General features: G+C 45.4%; 1 protein-coding gene across 6 annotated transcripts in view; it reads left to right on the forward strand.

The window, feature by feature from the left end:
- CTIF (cap binding complex dependent translation initiation factor) overlaps positions 1–20,087 on the forward strand; it is a 378,020-nt gene that overhangs the window by 122,012 nt on the left and 235,921 nt on the right. For 4 of the 6 annotated variants that reach the window (XR_002097493.1, XR_002097494.1, XM_019518141.1 and 1 more), the window contains exon 4: positions 17,517–17,639. The exons of the other annotated variants lie outside the window; for them this stretch is intronic. Coding sequence is in view for 2 of the 4 variants with exons in the window: in XM_019518141.1 (XP_019373686.1) it covers positions 17,517–17,639 (123 nt within the window). In the remaining 2 variants the exon portion in view is untranslated. The remainder of the gene's footprint in view (positions 1–17,516; positions 17,640–20,087) is intronic. 6 annotated transcript variants of the gene reach the window in all.

Genomic DNA, 20,087 nt, shown 5'->3' on the forward strand with positions numbered 1-20,087 from the left:
CCCCGCTGCTGGAGAGGCAGGTAAGGATCAGACTCCGACATGGGTGTACACGACACAGGGGTTTACTTCACCCTAAATTGAAGCAGTGTTTTTAAAAAACCACCGCTTCAATTTAGGGTGAATTAAATCCCCGTGTCGTGTACAAATGCCCCTAGGCTTCAAGCTAGCATAGCCTCTCCACTAGTTGTCAGATGCCGCAGATTTCACAGATGTTAGGAGCCCACTACTTTAGTGATTTCCCTTTGCGGACAGCACGACAGTGCAAGACAGTAGCACAGACACTCCAAAGGGATTTCTAAAACTACCCACGCTGGCGCTGTACTAGAAAACATGGGAGACTTCGAAATCTTTACAAAAAACAATAAAAAACCTTGTGCAAATCCCTGCCTCCACTGCCCTTGTTGGACTGGAGTTTTGCTCCATCCGTTAAGAATCCCAAGACCTTCCTCTTCTCCTACCCGCTCTTATCTGAGTGCGCTGGATGATCAAAAAGAGCCTCTCAGAGCAGTCTTGGACTTCACATAACTTTTTAGTCTCCTTAGTCATACAACTCTCCTGGTCAGTCCCGAAATCCCCTACAAGTATGGCAAGGCCTCTCTCCTGGTGATTCACTGTTTGGTTGAAGACCACTGAAAGTCCAGACTGGAAAAAAAAAAAAAAGACTTTGTGCTGCTTGACTAACTTGTTTATCAAAGCTATTGTATTGCCAGGGCAAAATTCGTCCGTGCTAGTGCCATTTTTAATGTCCGCAGCTTCCAGGCCAGATGTGAGGTGTGCCATGGTTCCTGTGAATACATGGTTCGTTTTAATACCTACTGAGGTGTATTGATGCCGCTGGTTCAAAATCTATCACAATTCATACATTTTGCACAGTGCAACTTTCTTATGAACTGCCACACAGAAATCTGAATGTGTGGGTTTTTGGGGGAGCGGGTACTCATTTCTGCTCTGATTCATCTGAGCTATGAGGAATGCCTCAGTAGTAGAGTCATAGATTACAAAGACGGAAAAGAACTGATGTGTGCTCAGAAGTCCAGTGCCTTGCCAAGGTAGGGTTGCTTCTCATAGTCTGTTTTCCTTTATTTCTAAAGTGACAAGTAAAAGAGCTGCCAAATTGCAGTCTCTTTTTGGCAACTCCTATTTGATCAAATTGCTGTGAGATTTTTTTCTTGAGAAAGCAGCATTGGGTGAAATGTAATGAACCCAGGTCTAAATTACAGAGAGAATAAAGGAAAAGGCTCCCTTTATCTTTATGCCTGTTACTTCACATCAGGACTGGTACTGCCTCAACATGAGTGACTCAAGTCTGGCTGCGTAATTAAATCAAGACCCTTCTGACAGCTCAGCCTTATGATAAACTTCTCCAGACTACTGTCTTCTGCCTACTGGCTTAAACTCCTTGACATAAGCAGATGTTGTACAATGCCCAAATCTTTGGCTTCCAGTATCAGCTTTAAGGCTGTGCATGGGCTGTATTTACAGAGGGAATGACAATATTTCCTTGCTACAAGATTTAATTAATTCCTAAATTCCATTAGAAAGGCTAACATTTTCTGCTAAAATGTCATGTCCTTGAAGTTTCTTACATTTTGATTCTTACACTTTTTCCCCTGATTCAGTTAAAAGTAAAAAGGGAAGAGAGCCCCTGATGCCTTGCCTACAGAGAGCAAATGGAGCTTCTACCTCTGCTTTAGAGCGGGGGAAACTGAGGCATGCTGAAACCAAGCGTCTTCCCCAAAGTCACACAGTGAGTCAATATGAAAGCCAGGACAGGAGCCAGATTGTGGGTTACCATAAGCACTAATTATTGTTCCCTTTATGAACTGAATGGAAGGTGATTCACATGGCCTAATAGGTGGGTTCAGTTGTCCAGAAAAGGCTGCGTGGCTTTGACTACATGAAACAGCATCACCTATTGAAAAGAAAATACCAGTAATCAGGTATGTTGCTTTACTTGTTTCCTGATAGGCACATTGTCCTCAGCTGGCTCAGGACAAGACACACGGCAACACTGATCATATAAGTCATCTTTCAACCCAAAGCACTTAACAGACTTAAAATACTGTCAGAGAAATTGTATATACAGTGATTTATACAGGGCAGGGTTGCCAACCCAAGATTTTTTAATTTATTTTTCTTCGTTTTTACTAACAACCTGCAAACTTTTTACTGACAGCAAAACTTTTTTACTGATGTGGTTTACATGACCCTTCTGCCACCCCCAGGACAACAGTAATAAAGACAAGTTTAACACCAACGAAAGTAAAAAAAAAAAAAAAAACTGATAAAAAATTATCTTGGACTGGCAGCCATGCTCAATTGCAGCAGTGATTTTACAACATGCTGTCCCCACCACAAGGGTCTCTTATTCACCCCCACACCCTGATTACACTGACTACACTGCTCACCATGCTTCCTGTCCCCTAGCCTTACTCTTGCTGGTCCTACTGGCCTGTCCTGGCACGGCCTCCCACCAAATACCTCTCCCCACCTTCCAACCCTGCAGCTCCATCCTGGCCTCGCTACCCTCTCCCCATCCTGCCCAGGGCTGCATGGCCTTACCGATCTGCAAGTGAGCAGTGTTACAGGCAGGTGATGGGATGTAGCAGCAGCACAGGGCTGGGGTAGGGGGCTACAGAGGGGCTGCGTGCCCAGGGGCCATGCCACAGGCCGGATGGTGTCTGGGCCAAGCAGGACTGAGGGACCCTCTATGCACAAAGTCCCTTTGCGGGCCGTATTGAATCAATGTCGCACACATGCAGTGGGGCCAACCTAGTTACAGATACATAAGAGATCTAGATGTCTTAGCTGTATTTAGGGCATTTATGCTGGTATTTATGTGAAGCAGAAAGTTTTGTGACTGAATAAGTGCTGCTTAGATGTCTTAGTGGCAAGGCAGAATTTCTGCAACTGGTGACTTATCCCAAAGTCTGGTTAATGTTCATCTGGGACGAATCAACTTGAGATTCCTCACAGCAGGATAGGCCCTGCATTAATGCCAAAATAGTTATACCTAGCTATGTCCATCTCTGACTGTTACAATGTAGTCTCCCTGCCCACACGTGCCCGTATTTCTGGGCAGGTGAAGGCTGATCTTTGTTTTCAGTTTTCCCAGTCTTGTCTGCACCCCAGATCCTGCCACTAGAGCTGTACTAGTGGAAATAGTGCAGCACTTCTTGGCAGAAGAGGTTTTTCTGTCAGCATATGATACCACTACCCTGAATGAAGCGAGTGAAGTAAGCAGAAGCCATCTTCTGCTAGCAGAGCTGTGTTCACCCCAGGGATTTGCTGGCCTACATACTGAGGCTAGGGGATATGTTTTTTTCACAACCCTAGCAGACAGCTAAATCAGCAAAACTTTGTGTTGCAGAGTCAGGCCTCCAACCGCCTTGGGAATGCAGGAGCTTTGCTTCCTAGGGATCCCTGGTTTCAGGTTTTGTCAGTGGGAGTTGGAAGTAAGTTAATAGATGTTCATGGGCTGCAACAAAAATGGGTTGACTTCAGGGCAAGTGTGAATTAGAGGGAAGCAGCTTGTGCCAGGAAGGAACAAACTGGCTTTTAATTGTCTGCAGCACACAGTGCTTGGCATGCAGCTAAATACAATGGGGAATGTTCCTCTCAAGGGCTCTCAGTTTTCTGTCCTTCATGTCCTGCCCCGTGCAGCAAGGGAGCATAATTTTCTCATTTTTTATTTTGGCAGTCTTTCAAATAGTGTAAACCTGCTCTCGTGCCTCCCCCCAGTCTCCTGTTCTTCAGACTGTACATACTTAGTTCCTGCAACCTTTCATCACCCTGCCCCCTCAAAGCCCTAAAATGACAACTTCCATCCTGGCCATCACCAGCGCGCAAAGCAAAGAGGCTGTCGGTTTCTGCTGAAAACCGTCCAGATCCTATCGGACAGCAGGAAGGGCAGAGGGTAGGTGTGCTCAAATCCAGTTACAGCAGGTGAGCCAAGTAGTGAGATGTCCACCAGGAATTCACTCTGGCAGACAAGTACTCTTCTGCCCACAGTGTCCTCCCCACAGCTGATAGCCGCAGGATAACCAGCGGCAGGAGAAATGTTGCATGCCTGGCCTGATATACCAGCGGAAGTGGATCAGGTTAGGAGTGAACTGCTGCTGCTGCTCTTCAGCAGGTATGGCTCTGATCCTGAAGAAAGAGATAAGGCATAAAAGAGACAAAAAAGGCATTAGAGAAGGGCTACCAATATCCAGAATCATGGCATTAATGTTGCCAGGTGTTCACTTTTCTGCTAGCCCACCCACGTACTGCAATTTAGGTATGGAGAGAGAAAGAGAGAGAAAGAGAGGAAAAGAGATAGAAAGAGACAGAGAAAGAGACGTGCGAAGGACAAAGCCTCTGACTAGTGGCTTGTTCCAGTGAATAGCAGCCTCCTATTTTCACTCAGCCCTAGGTATCCTCCAGGATCTTGCATGATAGAGACAGGGGTTTTAATACTGGTGACCACAGTTTGTTCCACTGATATCTGATAAAAGTGAATTTACTCGTTTTACAGAACAGCAACAACAATGACACAGAACACGTATATTTTTGGGGGGAGAATTTAACTGATTTTACATTACTATCTGTTTGTAGGAATCCCCACATTGGGCACAGATAGATAGTGACAGCTTTGTCTGGCCACAAATAATGCAAGGATCTCCAGTATTGTTAGAGCATATGGCAGAGAAGGTAGCCGTTCAATAATACTCTAAACCCAAAGTTATGTCCATGAAGAGGAAAGTCCTCTAGGAATTTGCCCAGGGCAGTAAGTTTTGAACCATTTATCTGAAGGGAAAAGACCTGGACCTGGTTCTTATTAATTTCATAATGTTAATGAAGCTTTGAAAAAACAGACATTGATACTGTATTTACTTGAATATATGAGGACCCTGATAAGATGATCCCTCAATAATTAGTTTGTAGAAATTTGATATAATTTTCCAGGTATAGAATACAATTATCGGAGATTTGCCTTGAATTTGCTCCGCTCCCACTGCTACAGCAGGGAAAATAAATCTTGCCTGCCCCTGCAACTCCTTCCCCCCTTCCTTACTTGCATACAGTGAAATTCTTATAGGTACCCATAGATTTAGTTCATCCAGAACTGATGCGGTTTGCCTCTTTTGAAACTGCTGCAAGTTTTAGCACAGGTACTCTATAAAACACACTTTTAAGGAGCACTTCTATACCTACTTGTATATATAGTAAAATTATGCATGCCATCAGTCCACAGCCAAAGGCTCAGCTGTGGGAGTGAAGAGGAAGTAAAAATGTATTCAATGTAGTGGCTCACCATGACTTGAAAAAGAGTTGGTGCTGAGGGGGACTGAGTGCACTGGGTACTACCTTGTGGTAGGTTCCCAACAGCATTGCTGCCTTTTTGGATAAAATCAAAAGTAGCATTTTTGGCACCCAGTGGAGGATGTTGAGGCTCGCTATGGCCCTTCTGGTGCCAGCCCTCATATTGCAGTGCCTCCAGGCCCCATTCCAGCTCCCTGTGGAGGGAACACCCACTCAGTGTTTAAGAGCCATTCACAAAAAAGGTCCCCATCCCTTGGCAGGGGAGATACCATCTTCTAAGCCTTGAATGGACTCGAGTGTAGTTAGAGGGTGAAGGCCTGACCCTTGAGAGAGTCTACAAATGCCTCCAAATGCAATGATCTTTGCTACAAAATTTTATGGTGATGGGGTCTGCCTTCAAGCTTTCCCCCTAGTTTCCTCCTTTGGCCTTTTGCCTAGGGACAAGCGAGACTAGGGGCCATCTGAACTCCAAGACCTCTGGGCTTGGGGCTTGCATGTAGGATGGCTGCCATGAATTTGGGAGTATCTGAAGCCCTAGACGGATGAGTCTGGGGCACAGGATACTTGCCAGTGGTAGCACCACACAGACTTGAATGACTGAGCTCTGCTCAGTCAAAACTTGGACCTTAATTCGGAATGGACTTGGCCCTAGAAACAAAATTTAATAATAATAAAAAAGAAATCAGTATGTTTGTCTAATATGGGTGATGTGTTTTATAGTCATGCTCAGTGCTGGCTGCATTTAATCAATTTTATGAAGTAGTTGGTTTCCACTACTGAGCACATGCTGCTTTTGGCAGTAGTTTCATGTTAAACTGTATTTACGGAGGTTTCCTTGTATGCAAATATAAGGTGAGGGGCTTTTCCGCCCATGTGGATTGGGGGGGAGGGAGGACACCTCGTCTTGTATTCAAGTAAATATGGTATTTTAAACCATAAGGCATCACTTAAGAATGCTGCACCTAAAGAAATCACACCATCCCTGCTGTGCTATTAGTGCTTCATTAGATAGATTTGAGGTGTTGCTGCCTGCTGTGTATCTCAGAACTGCGAGGAAAAGTGGAGATAGGGGATAGGCAGAGCAAAAACTGATAGCACAGAAGGCTGCCTACCTATAAATGCCAACCAGGATCTCTCCCGTCTATGTGTGAAATACATGGGCAGAGCTGGAAGCTCAGAGGGGAAAACACAGAGCCCAGCATGGATGAAAATCCTGGTCCTACTGCAGCCTGCAGGGAACTTGTGCTGTTCTTCTGCAAAGGGGGCCCAAAGGAAGAGGCAGGGAAGCTGCAACCTCTGCATGGCCCAGGTCTATCCTTCACTGATGCTTTCTGCACACCCCACACAAAGAAGTAGGAACTTGGGAAGGATGGAGAAAAGCAGAGATGTGACTATTGAAAAGGTGCCTACTGAAGCGTCAATCCCTGGAGCTATTGCAGACAGAGCTGGGGTTGGAGGGGGACAGAATCCACCCTTGACTCCCCCAAATCCCCTGGATAAAGCCTGTTACTCAGAGGATGTGGCCCGCTGGAGGAACGGAAGACACAAGATGTAACCGTGGGGGACCAGGATTTGACCTCAAGGAGACAGCATAAATGCCTCATGTATCACCATCACTGAGCAGAATGGGCTGTTGCAAATCACAGCCTGAAAAAGCAAGGAAAAAGCAAGTCTTATGTTCCCCTGGGTGTGATGGCATGCTGCTAGGGCAGCGGGGTCGGTCTCAAAGCGCGAGCAAGTGGCCGGCTGTACTGCACTCTTTCTTGCGCTCCTTCAGATCCACCCACAACAGCAAGAGAAACGTGGGAAAAGACAGTCCTACCTGGCCCAATTTAAGGGCCATGTAAATGAGACCAGACAGGGAAATATTCAGACTCATGCTGAGACCCTTGGTAAAAAGTCCAGTACAACGCCAAGCAGAGAGCTGCTATTCTAACCTCTTCAGGAGACAGCAACTTCTGCCTTTTCTCCTCTGCTTTTTACTGTGCAAGTCACCACAATGCCAGGGTGCCTCAATTCACAGACAAGGAAACTAAACTAACAAAGATTAAGTGCGAGGCCTGAAGCCACACGCAGGAGTCAGACAGAGCCAGCACTACAACTCTGTTCTGGGGGCTTACCCTATGCTTCCTCCTCCAGATTTCTCCTCCACAAGCCATGAGCTGTGGCTCTGCCTCTTCCCTCCTTAGGCAGGCAGCAGCATGATGAAGAGCTGTGGACCTTTCCACAAGTCCACTCCCAGGAAGAAGGAAAGGCCTTTCAAAGTTACTAGGAGAATGATCAAGCAGATTTTAAATTGTTCTGTGACTCAGAGAAGACCAAGAAATCTTCCATGCTTGGAAAAAAAACTTTTGAGAAAACAAGACCAGGAAAGCTGCTGAGAATTCGGCATAAATAATTCAACTACCACAAAGCAGTTTTAGATTGAATCTTCGAATGAGCTTCCTCAGAGTAAGAACAATCAGGCAGTGGAGCAAGCTGCCTAGGCGAGATGCAGAGTCTCCTTCACTGGAGGTTTCCAAGAGGCTGGAGAGGCATCCGTCCGGGATGGCTTAGGAACAGGAGATCCTGCATAGGTGCAGGGGGTTAGATTAGATGACCCTGGAGGTGCCTTTTAATCCTGTGATTCTCTTAAATACTTCTAGGATTTCCACTTCTCTCTTTCTGTATAGCAAAGCCAGATAGGGATTCAGATCAGAGCACAGGTTTCATTGCTTCTTCTTTAGTGCCGCCTCCTGTTGGGAACCCCAGCTGATTGCATTTCCCTCTGCTTCTCTACACCGATTCCTGCATAAGTGACTTATTTGGCAGAAAGGGGAGACTAAAAGGGCGTTTATACACGTGCTCCAGGAGTGTGAGTGGGGGAGGCACTTTAATTACAGCAGATCCAAGAGCCGCTCTAATTAAAGCACCTGGAGCATCTCATGTATCAGCATCCCCACACTGAAAAATGGTGGTGGCGGTGTTTTAACCAAAACTTGTTGAATGAGCTTTAGTTAAACTACCCCTGCTGCCATTTTTCAGTGCAGGGATACTGATACGTGAGACACTGGCGTCTGCTGGAGCACAGTAATTACCACGCTCAAGCGCATATTTTCTCAAACTGTTGTACACGTACCCCTGGGGGTACGCGAGACACAGGCAGGCGGTACGCAGGTATCCCAACACTCTCTCATCCTCTTTTCCTCTCAAAACTATGGCAAAAAATTTGGTGCAATTTAAAAAATTATATTTCCCAGTAATAATTTGGGTTCAGCCCTCCTAGCTTTGGCCAACAGCACCTCTAACCCAGGTACATACGTGACTTGTGCACCCTGGGTGTAAAAGGTGGCAACCCTACCCACACCACATCACACATCTGTCAGATCACGGGCTTATATACACAGCCCTTCTTCCAACGCATAGCACACATTAGTCTGTAAATATAAAATCCCCTGGAAAATTGAGTGTTGGGGTATTTATTAAAATTTTCAGAAGTTAGGGGGTACTTGCTACTTAAAAGGTTGAGAACACTGCTCCAGCAGACTCGATTAATTGAGTCTGCTCTGACGCGCTGTAATTAGTGTGTTGGAGCAGCTTGGCTGCATGTGTATAGGCACCCAAAGGTGTTAATTAGGACAACAACTAAGTTAGCAAGGAGCAGCTGCTGCTTTTCTAAGGTAAATGCAGGCTTACACTAGAATGTCAAAAAGAATCTCCCTCCAAAATCTTTCTGTTCTTGGAATAAACTGCTCTGCTACCTATCCTTCTAACACCAAACTGGGAAAATCTAGCAAAACTGATCTGTTTTGTAATATGTAAGATTGTGGAAGATGGGAGGGCTTGAAAGGTGACAGTTCCAAGTCTTGGGTACTCTGGACCAATTGCTTATGTCAAGTGACATGGTGAAAGAAGCAATAACCAAACATATTGGGGTTTTATAGGTCAAAATCAGCACCTTAAGTTTGACCTGGAAACCAGCTGGTAGCCAGGATACTTCACAGACTGTGCATGCAATGTACTTGCAAGCAGTTTACTGCTCTGCAATGTAGGCCAGCTGCGTTCTGCTATTGGTGCAGTGTCTAAATGGTTTCCAGGCGTGGCTCTGTGTAGAAATGATTGTTGTACAATAATGTGACCTCCTAGTGCAAAGGCACGGCTAATTGAAATGAGGACAGGACCAAAAGAAGAGAGTTTTTTCTTCGTCGTAAGCCATTTTTATAGTATGCGCTCACTGGCATTTAAGGAATAGCTGACTATCGTGATAGTGTGAGGGAGGTGCATGGCAAATATTTTTTACGGAATAAGTTTGTATATGAAGCGTGGTTAGTAAAACACGAGGGCGTAGTTCCTTGTGCAGGTGGGGAGAATCTTTCTCAACGGGAGCTACACACATGCAGCCAAACAAATTTCTGATCCGTCTTTGGTAACTGTAGACATTAAAATGAGACCTTGTGCTTAGGGAGCATTACGGTCTGATTCATGATGCAAGGGTAGTTTAAGAATAGAAGGAGAGGCACTGCGTGTGGATCATGGTGTAACAGGCATAGAAATGATCATTAGCTGTTTTTCCGAGTGGGGACTGTGTTATAAGGCAGCTGAGTGAAAATCCAGCATTAGGAAGTTTGTAAGAACAGTCTGTTTAGTCAGTAAGAATAAGATGGGAGACGTGCAGAGTGATGAAGAGCAGTATGTTGTCTAAGTGGTGGCTAAGGTTGCATTATTGCATAATGAAGTGGCCTTAAAACGAGGCCTGGGATCCGGGGGGAGAGGGTTCTCGTCCTTTTGCTAAACCATCATGTGTATGAGACCTTTATACTGACTGAATTTTCTGCTTCTTTTAGTAATGTAAAATAAATTTTGAATAGAGGAATTTGAAAACCGTGGCTGGTTAAAATTTAGCATGGCAACTTTACTTTCCCTGTGGATGTGAATCTTTCAGATAGTGCTTATCCAAGCAAGCATTGACTGCGTAGTTTATCTGGAGTAGATCCAGGGCAATGAGCAGCTTTTAAAGCAATGCATTGTTTCTATTCTTTGTCACTGAAAGTCTCCTTGCTAGCATGGGCTGGTGCACAAAGTCTGCTTCTTGAGAGAAACGCAAAGAATGCCTTTGTCAAGATATCGGTCATCTCTCGTTGTTCCTAATGGATCAGAGGCCATGAGCTGTCATGTCCTTAGACCCTAAGTTTACATGTCCAACAGAGAGGCTCTGAGGTTCACATGTTTCTGGGCCAGTGCAGTTGACTTTTGAGGCTGCAATGCCGAGGGTCAGATGGACTTGCTACGTGGCTTGTTTCAGTGTGGCAGGCAATGGAAAAGCATAAGGCGCAGGAGGTGGCTTAGTAAGGAAGCTCTGAGTGCTGGGTACCATCCTCACTTTCCCTTTCCCCTGCATGTCTCAGGCTGTAAACCTGGTCTGTGTAACATGGGGATTTTTGCTCATAATTAACAGTGATTTCCTGGGATTGCTAAATGCAAAAGGGTAAGAGCAGATAACTATTCACCCCAGGGCAAAAACGTGTGGTTCTCCCCTGCATTACTTCTCCACAGTAGCTTTTACTCGGCAAACTCCTATGACCTCAGCTGACTTCCTGCTCTTTGGGCGGGGGGCTGAACTCGATGATCTTCCGAGGTCCCTTCCAGCCCTGATGTCTATGAAATCTATGAAACTCCTACCTTGCAATACCCCAACATAGCTTGCACTGCAGGCTCTTGTACTGAAGGCTGCGTTTAGCTGGTCCTGCCCAGAATTTGCCGTTCTTTATGGGCCACAGGTGGCTCTGGCCTATGGTCACCAGCTACACACTTCTCATGTTGTAGCTATATTAAGTACACCCACACTCTTTCCATCAGACAGAGAGCAAATCTACTGGCACTCATAGGATTTCGTTACATGATTATGTTATCTGTATTATTATGTTGCATGCATTTCTGGCAAGTCCTGTTTTTTTAACGTAGACTTTTTGAATATTCATGAGAGCAGCAGAAAGAACAGACCTGTGAGCTGGAGAAGTGGATTAATGAGTTCATGTTGTAAAGAGCTCTGTAGATGAAAATTGCTATGTAAGTGCAACATATTATTATTTTAAATTAAAATGCAAATGTTAGACTTGTCAATGAGAGGGTGGTTGGCAGTGTTAACATGCACCAGCGCTGCTGTTTGGGTTTGGCTACATGGCATTCATCTGGGGTATTTACAAGGATATAGAGCAGTGGTTCTCAACCTTTTCAGACTCAAGGTACCCCTGGGTAGGCTTGGGGCACCTCTCAGAAAATGCCAGCTCTTAATTTGTCTACAGAAAAAAAATAGAGCAGTTTTTCTGTTGCAAAGAACTCAGATAGACCACAACTGTGGATTTATATTTGAAATCTCTGAGTTTTATCTTGTGAATCATAATTGCCAACTTTGTGTGGCAACCTGTGGCACCCTCGAAAGGATCTCAAGGCATCCCAGGGTGCCATGGCATCCTGGTTGAAAATCACTGATATGGAGCAAATTTAGAATTCCTGCCTGGAGTGAGTGTCGTCCCACTTGCCAGTCTCTTGTATGTCTTGTCCATCCACCCAACCTCCCACTGTGTGTCCCCAGCCTGGTGGGGAGTGCAGGATTTCAGCGTTTAGAGAAGTAGCTGCAGAGCAGACGTTGGAAGTGAGGGGCATCAAGGTGAGGAGTTATTCGTGTAAGTGAGAGAAAGCTGGAGAGCTGGAAGAAGGACTGGTCTCTTGTGAAGCAAGACAGCCGGGAGCATGCTGGAAAGGAGGATGGATTCATTTACTTTTGGGTCAGCTTGGTGTGCGGCAGGGAGGAGGAGCAGGGAATGTTTTGCCACAGTGACATCCTTCCTTACCTGGCCAAGAAGCCACTCAGCTCCCGCATTCAAGTGGTTAGAGCCAGTTACTAAACTATTTTTCCCCATGACAAAAAATCCTTCACCCAGGAATCCCTGCAGTCCAGTGCTATGGTGAAAGCATGGGCAACTTTTCAGTGAATTCTGCTCCCGGAGGCTCCCCATCCCCTTTTTATCATGTTGTCCACATTAACATCTTTTTTCAGAGTAACTCTCTTTGCATGTTCTTTCAGCACCCGCATGTCCTTGCTTTTGGTCTGTCAGCACCATTTTTTAGGATTTGAGGATGTCCCAGCTTGCCTTGTAGCCTGCACTGGAAATGAATCTGAAGCTAGCTCTTCTTTCGTGTTTTATCATGAAATTACTTTGTTAAAAATGCCCAATTACTAGAAATGCCATGGAGAAATGCTAGTGGGGTAATGGAGACATTTGTCTTTAGCTGGATGATTTGAATCCTTCACGGGTAGGTTGAGGCTGATATTTGTCACCCACAAGAGTCTGTTCAGTGGCACCTTGGTAACGTTGGTGTAAATCTGCAATCATTCAATTGAAGTAACACTGCAAACTGTGTCTTAGCCCCTGTGCCCACAGAAGTAGCAGCCTGGCATATGGTGCTAATGAATGCGAACACAGGTCTCTTTAATATCTAATTTATTAAATGTGAAGCTGCCGGTTTTATATGTAAGCATTAAAAGAGGCTGATAACTTGTAATGGTGACAGATACGGTATACAGCAGAGCCGCGTCGTAGAGGCTATGAGTTCGTCGATCCAAAAACTGGATTTGTAAAGTTATATTCATGATATGTGTTTAATCAGTTCATTGCATTTGGGCTATGTGTTAGTTTAGGTGTTAACCTACTATAGGCAATTAATCCCTCCGTTTCTTTTACATCGTTTTTCCCAGTCAACCACATTTCCTTGTCTGGTATTTTGCTGGCTCAGATAGCTCTGGTATACACCTAACTTTAAGACTGTGAGTTCCTAGGACCAGAGGACGAGGGATCTCCGAGGTCACCACATCTAGTCCCCTTTTATCATGGGGATAAAGCCATGCTAAGTAACCTAATTCATAAATTTATGAATAGTCATCTTAAAAACCAGCTCAGAAGTCCACACTGAAGTCAGTGAGACAGTTCTCAAGCCTTAAGTTCAGCTTCTCTTAAATAATTGCTTACCTGGCTATAGTTTAGAAAGATGATTTTCTAGCCCAATTTGATATGAATTTGGTGAGGATATATCTCCAGAAATAATTCTCTTATCTGACTTCTAATATGAAAAAGATGCCTTTCGTTGTATGGCAATCTCATAGACTACAGTATAGAAAAATTGCTCTCCTGGCATCTTCTTCTACAATTTGATGTGCAGTTTTTCTTTCATTCAAGGCTTGTGCTTGGAAATGTAAATCCTGGTTCTTTATTAGACTATTACTTTCTCTTAAGTGGAAATTGAGTTTAGATGTGTTTATTCACTCTTAAGTAAAAATGGAATTAAGTTTAGACACATTTATGTACTCTTCCCCAATGCTGTTTGATAGAGAAATAAGTTTTAACGCACCTGTTTCGAATTTTTTTTCTCTTCTGTGAAAACTTTCCAGTACTTGCTGGCATCCTGAAGATCTCATATATCAGAGGTATGGTTGCTGCCTGTGCAATCAATTTCTGACCTCGGGTTACAGACTTTCCAAGCCAGCTCTCCAGTATGTTGAGTTTTTTCCCCTATGGCACTCGTGTTCTCTGTTGATCTGAAGTTGTTCCCATCTGTGACCTTAAGACACACAACTCTGTAAACTCATAAATGGCCCTTTAAACATGGAAGTGATGAAAACCCAAGCTCTTCTTTTCTCCTGGCTTATTTCTTTGCTTCCGCTTCTGTGCTTTCTGGACCAAATGGAGATTATCCTTCCTTCTGGAGGAAGGAAGCCTCATGCAGCTTCACGTGGCAGACCACCTTGTACCTCTTGCAATTGGCTCATAAATGTTTCTTCCTTCATCCCAGCTTGGCCATGTGATGTGCTTTGTTACCCTTACTATTTCTCAGACATGGAGTGGCACAGTGCACTCAATGGCTTTCTCCCAAATTGGAGAAATAGGGTAAATCCCAGGTGCCCAACACATTCGGAGTATCTCAGAGGTTATACTTTTGCAGGGTTGCAGGACTGCCATCACTGGTATAAAGTCTGAGACCAGAGACCACAGCAACTGCACTGCTGCACCCTGGCATCCACCGTTGGGTGTGAGCATAACTGAGCTAGCTCATGCACTGCTCTCCGCATAGCCTCAGCACCTTGCAGGCCCCCGTGACTAGCCATGCAAGCATTCACTCGGCGTCTTCAATGGTTTTGCAGACCTTGCTGAGCTCCTGCGTAAAGTTGTGGCTAGGCAGGCGCTGGCACCTGAGCTGTTCATTTAAAGCAGCTTAGAGATGCCAGCACTGCACTGCAGTCAAAGGCACAGCTGCTGTGGTGACATCCAAAATGTTAGCAGCATTTAAGCAGCGTACCATTTGTTTAAGCACACTCTTCAGGCATGGGGCATGAACACTGAAGGAGTACATTTGCTACCCCTCTTTGCATATATGCAGCCATATAAGAATACTTAGTTCAGTAGAGATTTTCTTCCCACATGAGAGAGACGATGAACTACACAAAGAAAAGGCACCTTTACGTTGGTGCAGCTGCATTCCCCCTTGTGAAGTCGGTGACAAATCATGCCCTTAACTGACCTCGTTACACAGGCACAAAAACCATGTAGACCAAAGGTTAATGATGGGAACCTGAGCCTTGGGTATGAATAACAGTCATGGCACGGCCTGCCGTGTCCACTCAACTCCTAGGAAAAGGGCAGCATGACTTTTACCTTTAAATCATGGCAGGGCATCAGTGAGTTGAGATGTGCGTAGCCCTAATTAGTACTTATGAGCCCTCTTTAACACGTCGGCTCTTGTCATCTCACTCTTCAAAGACACACTTGCATTTTTATTTCCCAGTTTCCAGTGCTACAGTTCACACTTCTGTGCTGTATCTTTTTTCCTATCTTTGACCACTTCAGAGGTCTTTTCTGAGTTTCAGAGCAAAGCTTGTGAAACTCCTCAGGCTCGAGGCAGACAAACATCCTTGCACCCCAACCATCTCCGGGGCTGCTTGGGTGTGTCTGATCAAATCAGGTATTTTAGTTTTATAGGGACTCCCCAGGAGGCCCTGGAAACACTGAACAAGAAACCCATGGTTTCTTGAACAGGTGTAATGAGGACAAACGCAGAGCATTCACAATTGTTTTGTGGACAAGGGTAGCTACAGTTGCTTAATTCCTTTGGACTGTGGAGCTTAAAGATTTCCAAGGTGTGTGAATAAATGTGGTTCGACTTAACAAGGAGGAAATTCCACTAAATGAGTTGAATTTTATTTTCTTTTGTGATTAGTATACTTAGCACTGAGTGATGTGCACCATATTACCAAGTAAACCTCAGTCCTCACACCATTAAGGGAGGTAAGTATTATTATTGCTCACTTATAGATGGGGAACCTGAGGTCAAAAGGACCAAAACCTGCCTTGACTTACAGTCCCATTTCTACAATGCCATTTTAGGCAGTTGGGTCGCAAATGTTTAAAAAAGGTGTTATTTGGTCTAGATATGTTGAGCACCTCACCCAAACTGCTGAAGATGTAGACAGATGCAACAGTTGTGCCTTGTATCCAGTGATACTGGTATAAACTCGGGCTGTCAAATGATTTGAAAATATTATCGCGATTAGTTGCACAATTAAAAAAATTAATTGCAGTTAATCACAGTTTTAATCGCACAGCTGAAAACTGAAAAAAATATGCACAGAAAAACTCAAAATAATGCAAAATTATAGAGGTACTTTGTATGGGGTGGGGGTGGGGTGTCTGTCGGGGGACTTTGTGAAGGTCTAGGGGGCTGTCAGTGTGTGTGTAGGGTTTGGAGTTGGGAGGGTCCCCACACCCTAGTAGGATGCAGGGTACTGTGGGTCAGGAGTGAGGGGCAGCAGCAGGTCTGGGGGGGGCTGTGGCTTGGGAGTGGGGACTAAACAGGCACAGACAGTGCCACGCTGGTAAGTCTGTGGAGGGGAAAGGGCAGGGGAGAGGGCAGGGGTATGGGGTGAAGACTGAGAGCCCTACAGTCAGGTAGGAAGTGGGGCAGGGGCAGGTGCTGGGGTGAATGGGACCTGGGGCTGGGGCAGGTTGTGAAACAGTCGCAGGCAGCTCATCCAGGGGTGCAATGGGGGGGAGCATCTCCCCACCTCTGCCTGCACCCCCAGGGGAGGAATGGGGGATATGTGCCCCCCATATTTGTGTGTTGGGTGGTGGCAGACTGCCCGCTGTGGGCTGGGGCTCTGCGCCCTGCTGCCTTTGCCCCAGGAGCCGTGCAATGCCATGTTGTACCTCCCACCGCCAGGCAGGCAGGGGACGAAGGTGAAGGCAACAGGGCGCAGAGCCCCAGCCCACAGCGGGCACCCCGCCTCCACCCCATGCACAAATCTGGGGAGCACGCATCCCCCATGCTTCCTCCAGGGGTCTGTGCAGTGGCAGAAAGCCCCCACACCTCTGGATGAGTCTCCCACCGCTTTGTCCCATGACCTGCCCTGGCCCTGGGGCCCCTTTCACCCCCGTGCATGCCCCTGCCCCACTCCCCCGCTCACTGTGGAGGCCTCAGTCTGCCCCTCCCATCCCTTCCCTTTTCCCCTGTCCCTCCCTCTCCACAGACTTCCTGGTACGGTGCTACTCTCCATGCAGCATGCAGGCTGTGGCTACTCATGTGCATCTGTGTCTGCGTGAGCCCCCCCACCTCTGGCTGCAGCCACCGCAGCCCGCACCCAGGCTGCCCTGTGGCCCTCTACACTGCCACTGGCCCCGCTGGGCGGCCCGGAGGTGGCAGAGCAGAGCCTGGGTGCAAGCGCCAAAACCAGGTGTGTGATTAATGCATTAAAAAAAATTCACTCAAGAACCAATTAACGTGTTAATCACACAGGTTAACTGATTAATTGACAGCCCTAGTATAAACTCTGAGAACACAAGCTCTTGTAGCCAAACAAGTGTAGCAAAGCTGTTGTAACTTTAACCTTGATTCATTCAAAGGTTTAGTTCATGTATGCCACTAAAGGAGGCTGCAGATGTAACAGTTATGTTGGAACAGCAAATGCTTATCCTTCCCACTCCCCTTTTTTAAAGCGATTAAAACTGATGTCTGTCCACAGCCAGAGTAAATCTTTGGCAGAGCCAAGTTTAGCATTTGGGAGTTCTTGGCTGCTAACAAGCGTGTGCACGTATGACCACCCTTCCTCTAGCATTTTAAATTGGTATTTTTCATTAGGTTAGGAATTAAGTTGCATATGACTAAAGTGAGCTGTTTGTTGTTTCTAGGAAGAGTGGGATCACAGCAGCAGTGGGAGTTCAGGATCCCGGCCTAGTTCAGGCTCCGGGCATGGGTCTGGATCAAGGTCTGGCAGCCAAGGCAGAAGCAGCCAGTTCAGTCAATCAACCAAGGTATAATCTAGTAGTGATGGTGAGAGCTGATTGAGGAATGCTGAAATCATATCCTTCGCTTGCTGCTAATCATAGGCTTGTTCTTTCAATGACATGATCTCTGTGTGTGTGTCTGCGTGCACGTATGTCTAGATGTGGGGAAATTATGAAGTATACTTAAGAAACTAATTTTTCTGCACAATGCACCCATCGGGGCCAGCTTAGTACGTAGCTATTGTGTCTATGTTTTGCAAAGCCTTTTTAGAAGTGTGGAGTGTTTTAAGATGGTGAAGGAAGCTTGGTGCAGGTCAGTTTAGTCTAACAAGAATTTTTTTGTGTTTGAAGTCTTGGAGTGCTTCAGTTTGGGTATATGACAGGGGGCCTGCAAATGATAAAATATCTTTTGCAGGTCACCTTTGAAAGCTAAACCGTGGGACTGACTCAGCACTCTAAATGTTGCAACACAGTCCCAAGCCTAGCTGCGGTCTCTCCTGGGAGCTGTCAGTAGAGAAAATGGTTTTCCTGTCTTGGAAAATTCCACGTTTTTCTTCTTTTCAGTCAAGGTGAACATGAGACCTTTCAAAATGTTTCAGGAACAGAGAGACCCCTCTGCTTGTCCTAGAGTAGCCAGTATCCCCATGGGCAGGACACTTGCATGGGATGCTGGGAGACTAAGATCAAGTCCTTGCTCTGCCTCAGTCTGACTGGGACTTTAACATCAGTCTTCCACAACCCTGGTGAACACCCTGACTACTAGAGTAGAGTCGTGCACTCTGCCCTGGTGCCTAAATACCTCCGGCTGGAGCTACTCCATGTTGTATACATACTATTCATGGGCTGGAGAATGGGAGCAATCTACTGGATAGCCCAGTGTTTGTAGCACTGATCCGACATGTGGGAGACTAATGTTTAAATTCCTGATGGTATTATTAATACAAACTGGAACCTGAGAGAGACCAAGAGCACTCACCTGGGAGATGGGAATTTGAGGATTAAGCTTTGCTCCACCTGAACCAGCATTTTGAACTTTTTTCTTCTGCATCCCTGTGCCTTAACCACTGGGCCACTTGCTATTCTGGGGGAAGTGAGGAAGCCATCCCTCTCTTCTTCTGCCTAGAAAAGACTACTTTTGTTGACACTGGCATGTATCTTCTTCTGGAAAGCTTACGTTTTGATGAACAGGCATTTTTGGATGATAGACACAGTTGAATCGGAAAATTCCTGGCCAGCCCTAGCTGCGAGTACTGGTAGCCGACTGTATGCTACCCGCATAGTATGGGCAAGATGCAGTAGTAAGGACTCCAGTGGAGATTTGCCAGGCATTAAGCACTTAAGAGTCCCCACAGTATGCAGGAATTATAAAGATTCAGGCAGCTGTTCACATTATTATTTGTCGTAATGGTCAGCACATTGACTTTTAGATGTAGCAGAAATAGTGCAGCGGAGAGCATGTTGAATGCAGATTGATTTTTCTGTAGAATAGAAGGCAAGGAAATGGCCTGTCATAACTTTGTGCGGAGTATACTGTAGCTGTTTATATAATTACCCAGCTTGATTCACAGCTCTTTGTTTTGCTTGTGCCATTGCTACACTTGTGGGTGCAATCACAATACTTGTACACGCAAATTAAGCTTGTGGGATTTGTGTTTGTAGGTTTTGTCCATCTGCATTTGTGTCCTCAGGATACTGGAAGCTAAGTCCATGTGTCACGTCCCATAATATGTATGGGATCTGTATGATCAAACCATGTCTAATCTAAGTATTTATTATGCTCATCACAGGGACTTTCAATAATTGCTCATAATGCCTTAATTTTCAAGAGCAAGACTCTAACCCCGCTTATGTGCAAGTTACTATCTAAACCTATGGGTTGGGCCATTGGGCTCTTGAAGTTTAAAGCTGATTACCATCAAAATTGCAGTGCCAGGGAACTGTTTTAAAATGCTGTTTTCGCATCAGGATTTGAGAATCAGCTGCTTTGATTACTAAGGCTCAGTACCATGCTGAGAAATGCTGTAATAGGCACATTTATGCCTTGTGTAGGATTACACTGTGCTGTAGATGTTATCCCAGTGTACTTTTAATTTACCGAGACTCTGCAAGTGACCACATGGGCTTTTAAACTGTGATTGAAGCTTGGTTAGAAATATAACGGGAAATTTCAGAGGAAATTGGTCATGTACTTAAATCCCTGAACTAAAATACATCTTCTACAGATCTATTTTATCTTCATAGTAACTTGCTGCATGTTACAACCCTTCCTCCCTGATAAGCAATGATTATACTTGTGCTCTGAGGAAATCCTCTAATAAGTGGCTTAATGAGGATACCCAAATGTCTTGCATCCATAGGAGGGTATTGTGAAGAAGAACGTATCTGTCTGCAAGAAAAATCTTCTTCTGCATGATAATTAATCATAATGGTGTATTTGTGACAGGAACTGCATCCGCATTTCATTATGTTGCATGG

This window comes from Gavialis gangeticus, unplaced genomic scaffold, assembly GCF_001723915.1.
Source record: "Gavialis gangeticus isolate Ggan-Ray unplaced genomic scaffold, GavGan_comp1, whole genome shotgun sequence".
Classification (NCBI taxonomy): Eukaryota; Metazoa; Chordata; order Crocodylia; family Gavialidae; genus Gavialis; species Gavialis gangeticus.